Raw genomic sequence first — 7,208 nt, 5'->3', positions numbered from 1 at the left:
GCGAGACAAAATACATAAAGTGTAGTATAGTACTACATTTTATGGAGTTGTCTTGTCGTTCTGAAAAAGATGAAAACCATGTGAAAAAGCTGGTTTATCGAAGAAAAATTTAACACATAAAGCGTAGTATAGTACTACGTTTTATGGAGTTGTCTTCTCGTTCTGAAAAAGATGAAAACCATGTGAAAAAAGCTGGTTTATTGCAGAAAAATTTAACACATAAAGCGTAGTATAGTACTACGTTTTATGGAGTTGTCTTGTCGTTCTGAAAAAGATGAAAACCATGTGAAAAAAGCTGGTTTTAGTTATCCTTTGTGCAGTGATGGTTTTAGTTCTATTGTTTGTTTTTCTGTGTACTGCTATCCTTTGTGCAGTGATGGTTTTAGTTCTAGTATAGTACTACGTTTTGCAATGTTTGTGTTTCTTGTGTACTATTTAAGTAAAACTGTTGTTCAAATGCAATTAAAATATAAATGTTGTTAAACGATAATTGTTATCATTATATACATAATGCACTATTTACACAAACTAAAAACCTAAGTAAATCAGTGAGTCCCGCAGCCTGTGTGCTTCAGTGCTGCTGCTGGCCAAAGTCGCATCCCCTGTCGTCCGGGTACACTATCTGGATCATCATCATCAAGCCGCCTCTTTATGTGAGGATGTGCAGCAGCATCGACACCAAACTGGCAGGATCGGAAGGATAGGCCGTCGCGCCGTCAGCAACCTACAAAACAAGTACTAAACTTAGCATGTGACAAAATATATTTGTATTGTACGTGTTAAGTCAAAAAATATATTCCCACCGTGGTCTCGTCGGCCTCCTGAATATACGCATCAGTGGTGTCCTCATCAAAACATGTAGTGGCCTCAAAGATGGGCTGGGACGATGCCTTCATAAGAAAGTTAAAAATTAATTAATGGCAGCTCATTAAGGAAAAAAAACAAATTGAAATTTTAAAGTAATACAAACATACCTGCGCCTGTGATAAATCCGCATCAACCACCGGGGATGAGGCATAACTCAACCTGCGCCCGCCATCCATGTCCCGGTTGGGTCGATCCTCAGCTGCGATAGATGGGCATGCAAAGTACTGGTCTACATCCCCGTCGAATGTACCTGTGATCGACAATGCTTCTGATGGGGTGACCTGCGATGCTGGCAGAGATAGCTGAAGGCTGTACGAAGGCATGCTGCTGGAAGGCTCATCTTGCCGAGGTATATAACCCGGCTGATCATCTCCAAGCGCCAAAACTCCAAAGTCATCATCATGTCCCTCAACAGGTGGGTCGACAGGTGCCTCAAAGCCCCCTTGCTGGGGACCACCTCCTCGCCGTCCCCCGCGACCCCGTGGAGCACCCCTACCTCGTGGGGCACACCTCCCTTGTGCCCTACCCCTGCCTTGTGGGACACCCCTACCCCGATGGTAGTCCTCTGGCGCCGCATACTGAGCCTCGTGGTCCAACCTCACGGCATCTCTCGCCTGAAACAGGGTCCGACGAGCCAACTGTGCCACCCGCCGACCATAGTCAATGACTGCAGGGATGTCGGTATGCTGCTGCATCTCCTATCCCAACTGGTAGAGGTGATGATGCCCAATAGCCTGTGAAATATTTAAAACATTAATTAAATAACACAATATAACAATTATACGATATTAATAAGCCAAAAACCAGTGCCTCGTATCTCCCGGCGTATGGTCTGTAGAGCTCGCCAAGTACATGAATGGGGTTCCCGATGATCAGTTGGGTGTGACGGCGGTACCATGATGCATACATATGAATAGTGGCCTCCGGGGTAAATGTAGGTGCTGGCAGAATACGGTCAGCTCGGTGCTCCTCCCAAATAAGGACTTGCTGCTCCAACCATCCCACATATATATCGTCCAGCCTGGCACGGTCATCCCGCTGATAGTGTATAGCCACCCATCCAGGATCCCTAGGTATAGGTTGGGGACGGTGAAACTGGCGAAGCACACGCTCTGTGGCATGATACTCAACAATATCGAAGAAGATCATCGGGATGGAGGTGCTCCAAAGCATTCGATTGTCTGAGCAATAAAAGGGCAGCTGAGCTACCAACTCGTCACTGTATGGCGTCCAGATGAACTGCCAAATAATAACATAAAAGTGAGTATGCGCAACATAACTCAATTTAAACAAGTAAGTGTAGGTACATATCTACCTGTCTGTCCACCAGCATATCTAGCACATCCCTGATAAGGGGGAGATTATGATGAGCATCGGTCCCTCGGTAGTTCCCACGCCGGAGAATCCACCTAGAAGCTAGAGGGAGAAACGGATAAGCCTCACCAGGCGCAAGTGTTGGAAGAGGTGGCTGCAACGGCATGATCCACTGCCAAGCCCAAACCTAAGATAAAAGGTTGATGTAAAATTTATGAGTCATTTCAACCATATAGAATTCGGAGAAATGAACAGAGTATTCAAAAATGTTGTCACCTGTAGGAGGGGCAGAAACCCACATATGTCCACCGCTGGGCCCATGCTCGCCTGGCACATGCTCCTATACAGGCATGCGAGAACAGCAGTACCCCAACTGTACTAGGGTAAACCATCCAACTCCTGAAGATGATAGAGAAAGCGCATACTCACTTTACTCCCCGAAGTGTTCGGGAACAAGACACACCCGAAAAGCAGGAGCAGCGCCAACCGTATGTACCTCTCAATATGGAGATCCTCCGTCTCGCCGGTAATGTCTGGGTACAAAAACGCCATATGATCTCTAATGGCTGACAAAGCAACGCGACTGCCCCCAGCGTCACCCTGAGGTCTATAACCAGTAAAATGCATCATCATATCCAAAAATTGTGCACGCGTCATGGATCTAATGTACTGGGGCAGTGCTACGGCCCGTCCATCTATGCACAGCCCGTACAAAACCTGAACATCCTCCAGCGTGATGGTGGCCTCTCCAGTGGGCAAGTGAAAAGTGTGCGTCTCCGGTCGCCACCGCTTTACAAAGGCCGTGATGAGAGACCAATCAACCTGCATCCGTCCAAGCTCAAAAATCGTATAGAAGCCCGTAGCCTGTAGGCGCGCGACTACGCCGGCATGGAAAGGATGCTCCCCGATGAACTCCCATAAATTGTCAGGTCTCCTGGGGCGGAGAGGCTGCATCGATAGCTGTCCCTCCCATACAAATGAGGACCTATGGTCGCCCTGCAACGCTAGTAGCTGATCCTCGGCAGGTCCGGGATGCGCAGGCGGAGGAAAGTGTATGTCGTCTACTATAATTTAAACAAAATTAATTGTGTGTGTTAGCTTAATAAATTAAATAATTAATTATGTTTAAAATTGGACTGATTAATTATGTATGGGTTCCGGGCTCGATATTTGAGGCCCGATGTAGACACCTGATTTTTGACCCTCCCCGAGAATTTTCACATTTTTAGCGTGAATATGTGAAATTGGGTCTAATATAGCCATTTTAACCATTTTTACTTTATTTCGTCGCAAAAGAAAAATTACGAAAATATATATATAAATTTTAGTTTATGTATTTCTCATAAAGTTGAAAAATATAAAAAAAAAGTAGTACCTTATTTTGTACTTTACATAATTTCGAAAATTACTAAAAAAATATAGTTCTATTAATGTTTTGTAGTCATTTTAAACTTTGAAAAATACAAAAATATTACTTTATATTTTATCTTTATATAAAAACGAAAATTACAAAAAAATAGTTTTATTAATATTTCGTAGCTATTTTAATCTCGAAAAAATATTAAAAAATAATAATATAGTTTTGTTTTAAATAATTAGTCTTATTTTAGTAGCTATTTTTCTTACATAATCAGTTGAGCAACGTCGTGTACCTATTTCTCGGATCCGGGCAAAAGAATAATATTCGGGTTCAAACTACCCGGTTTTAGGCCTAATTTTCGGACCTAGCCCATAATAATCCGAGTCCACCACGCGTGGGGAACACGGACGGAACACGACACATGGGGAACCCCACCACGCGTGGGGGACACAAGTCTCGAACCCCACCACGCGTGGGGCTCATTTTCCTTGGCAAGTGCTACAAATGCACGGGCAAACACAAGGCACAAAGAGGAGGTGGACATATTTTTGGATGCTGGACACTGTTCATCTTCTTCCTCCTTTCCTCAAAAGGGAGAACAAAGAAAAACCCTACTGTAAAAGACCCTCGTCGGAACCCCAGGAGCCGACGCCTTTCCCGTCCAAACAAAAACCCTAACGAACACTACCCCAAAACCACCATCAACAACCCCTCGACACCGTCCAAACACCACCTCCGTCAACTGCTCAAACGACCATCCACAGCTGCTCCGTCCTCAAACAAACCCAAACCAGTCGCACTCCCTCTGTCCCAACCACCAGCTTCCCCCCCTCGTTGTCACTGTTCCCCAGCTCACGTCCGAGCTCCAGCCATTAATCACTGCCCCCCTACTCCCTCACGTCCAAAACGCCACCACCAACGTCCGTCGACCACCAGCTTCCCCCCTTCGTTGTCACTGTTCCCCAGCTCACGTCCGAGCTCCAGCCATTAATCATTGCCCCTACTCCCTCACGTCCAAAACGCCACCACCAATGTCCGTCGACCAACAGCTTCCCCCCCTCGTTGTCACTGTTCCCCAGCCTACGTCCGAACACCACCACAAACGACGCCCAGCTCCTGCTGCGTCGTCACTGTCCAAACGATCCCTTCTGCTCCATCTTCTCGTATCAGTCGGACGCGTTGAAAAATACAGCCGCAACCAACAATCTCTGGTCGTTGATAGCTTTGGGTCCGAGCTTTCTGTTTCCATCGAGGTCGTCTCTGGTTCGTCGAGGTCCGGTACGTCGAGGTCGTTGTCCGAGGTTTCGTCGCAGGACCAACGCATCGGACATTAATCTCAAGTAGGTCATCTCTGTTCGTGTCCTTCATATTTGCTGTTAGTAATATGTATATGTGATGTTTTGGAATACCATCCTAGTTCATGCGGATAGTACGCGAATTGAGCGAGACATATATACATGATGTTTGCGAATGGCTATTTTGTTAATTAACTCCGTATGGTATTGAAATTTGGCCTTGAATGTCTCTTCCTTTGTGTTAGTCGCTTTGAGTAGTTATTTGACATTTTTGCTTGTTCATGTTTAGATTGTTGTTATCCAAATATTTGTCACAATAGGTGTTTGTACACATTCTGAAAGGTGTTAATTATCTTAGTTTGTCTTAATAATTGTTTATACATGTAGTAGTAATGTTAAAATTATAGTAGTAATTTTAATTCCGCGGAAAAATACTCGTTTCCTCAAATAAGTTCAATCTACAACCCACGACCTCGCAAAGTAGCAAAAATGTGCTTATCTTAGCCTTATCAATAAATAAATAAAAATGAGACGAGCCTCGCCAAATAAAAGAGACAAATTGCGGGGCCCTCATAGATATATATATCATAATAAATACTTAGATTCCGGGACGGGCCGTTTAGCAAATTTCACGGCCCTACCCAAAATAATGATACGCTAGTCGCTTTAGGCCCGTATTTAATAATGTTATCTCCCTAAACTCGGGTGCACATTTATGTGACCCAAATCCAAATCTCAACGGAATCGAAATGTGTCTCTAATCACGGGTACATTGATTGTGACGTGGTCTGAGATGCATTTCCATGACGTTGCAAATCTTTTTTTAAATAATGAATGAGACGAGCCTCGACGAACAAAAATGCACAAGCTGCGGGGCCCTCTAAATGCGTATATATTAAAACACTTAGAATCCGGGACAGGCCGTTTAGCTAATTTTACGGCCTTCCCCAAAATAACAATACGCTAGTTACGTTAGGCACGCCTTTAATAATTTATTTTCCTTAACTCGGGTGCACATTTATGTGACCTTAATCCAAATCTCAATCGAGTCGAGATATGTCAAACAACCACGGGTGCATTGATGTAACGTGGTTCGAGATATGTTTTCACGACGTTGCAATTCTCGTAAAATATAGTAATGAAAGCAGTAAAAAATTAAAATTTGCACATAAGTTCAATATATAAAAAATCAGATAATCAAGCCAAATATAACAGTTGAGCGACCGTGCTAGAACCACAGAACTCGGGAATGCCTAACACCTTCTCCCGGGTTAACAGAATTCCTTATCCGGATTTCTGGTACGCAGACTATAATATGGAGTCATTCTTTTCCTCGATTCGGGATTAAAACTGGTGACTTGGGACACCCTAAATCTCCCAGGTGGCGACTCTGAAATAAATAAACAAATCCCGTTTCGATTGTCCTTTAATTGGAAAAAACTCCCTTGTACCCTCTCGGGTGCAGAAAAAGGAGGTGTGACAGCTCTGGCGACTCTGCTGGGGATTATTTACCCAGAACCACTGGTTCGGGGTTAGAAATTCGAGCTTAGATGAATTGTTATATTTGGTTTTATCTGATTTTGTTACATGTTTGGACTCAATGTGCTAAATGATGTTTTTACCGCTTTGATATTATTTGAACTGTATATAAACTGTGCCGAAACCCTTCTCTTCTTACCTCGGGGGATGTGCTTACTGGTTGAGACTCCCTATTCTGTTAGTGTCGTACCCTAAATAAAAGAGGCTCGGAAAGTTTCTAAGCCGGCTGGCCTTTTGGTTCCCGGAAAGGAGCTCCTTCCTCAGCTCGAGTTGTCCGCTCGGGTACACTGTCTAGAACACCGACCCAGGTTTTTGAACCTAGTATAACAAAGCCACATGCCGGATCCCTAGTAGGAACGTTTATTTGCATCATGTGCATTTGACTTAGGGGACTCAACACAGGGGTTGGGTCCGTCTAGGACAAGCAACCTGAAAATAATAGACCATCTTTTGGCATCCTAAGTGCTACATGTTGTATTTATTCAAGGGTGAATGGGTCGTTTGGCGGACCAATGATATTTGCGGACAAATGACACTCTTTATCATGCTGATCACGTTAAATAAGAAAGTTGCACGATTTTTTAGGTAAACATGCTATTATATTAATTAAGCACATGGGGAACATTGTGGAATCCAAGAAGACTTGGAATCCTCTATGTCCCTCACGCTTCATTTTGGGGAAAAAGCACATGGGGAACATTTGTGGAATCCAAGAAGTCTTGGAATTCCCTATGTCCCCTATGCCACATTTTTAAAAATAATAACAAAATAATAATAAATAAAAAAGAGCATTGGAAAATTCAAAAAGATTTTGTATGTTGTCATCATTTTCC

General features: G+C 43.7%; 1 protein-coding gene across 1 annotated transcript; it reads right to left on the bottom strand.

Annotated features, from left to right (window-relative positions):
- Window positions 1–1,565: 1,565 nt before the first annotated feature.
- LOC138870041 (serine/threonine-protein phosphatase 7 long form homolog) lies at window positions 1,566–3,135 on the bottom strand. Its single transcript, XM_070147546.1, has 5 exons — window positions 2,678–3,135; window positions 2,458–2,521; window positions 2,183–2,368; window positions 1,720–2,106; window positions 1,566–1,601 (listed from the first exon to the last, which is right to left on the bottom strand). The coding sequence occupies exons 1-5, from the start codon at window positions 3,133–3,135 to the stop codon at window positions 1,566–1,568; spliced, it is 1,131 nt and encodes a 376-aa protein (XP_070003647.1).
- Window positions 3,136–7,208: the final 4,073 nt, after the last annotated feature.

Source organism: Nicotiana sylvestris, chromosome 1, assembly GCF_000393655.2.
Source record: "Nicotiana sylvestris chromosome 1, ASM39365v2, whole genome shotgun sequence".
NCBI lineage: Eukaryota > Viridiplantae > Streptophyta > Magnoliopsida > Solanales > Solanaceae > Nicotiana > Nicotiana sylvestris.
The sequence above is the reverse complement of the archived record's forward strand: the minus strand, read 5'-3'. Positions and strand labels throughout refer to the sequence as shown.

Coding starts and splice junctions, on each gene's coding strand:
- LOC138870041 (XM_070147546.1), bottom strand. CDS start 3,135: ATGCAGCCTCTCCGCCCCAGGAGACCTGACAATTTATGGGAGTTCATC. Junction 2,522..2,677: donor GAGGATCTCCATATTGAGAG/GTACATACGGTT, acceptor ATGCCTGTATAG/GAGCATGTGCCAGGCGAGCA. Junction 2,369..2,457: donor GGTTTCTGCCCCTCCTACAG/GTGACAACATTT, acceptor CTTTTATCTTAG/GTTTGGGCTTGGCAGTGGAT.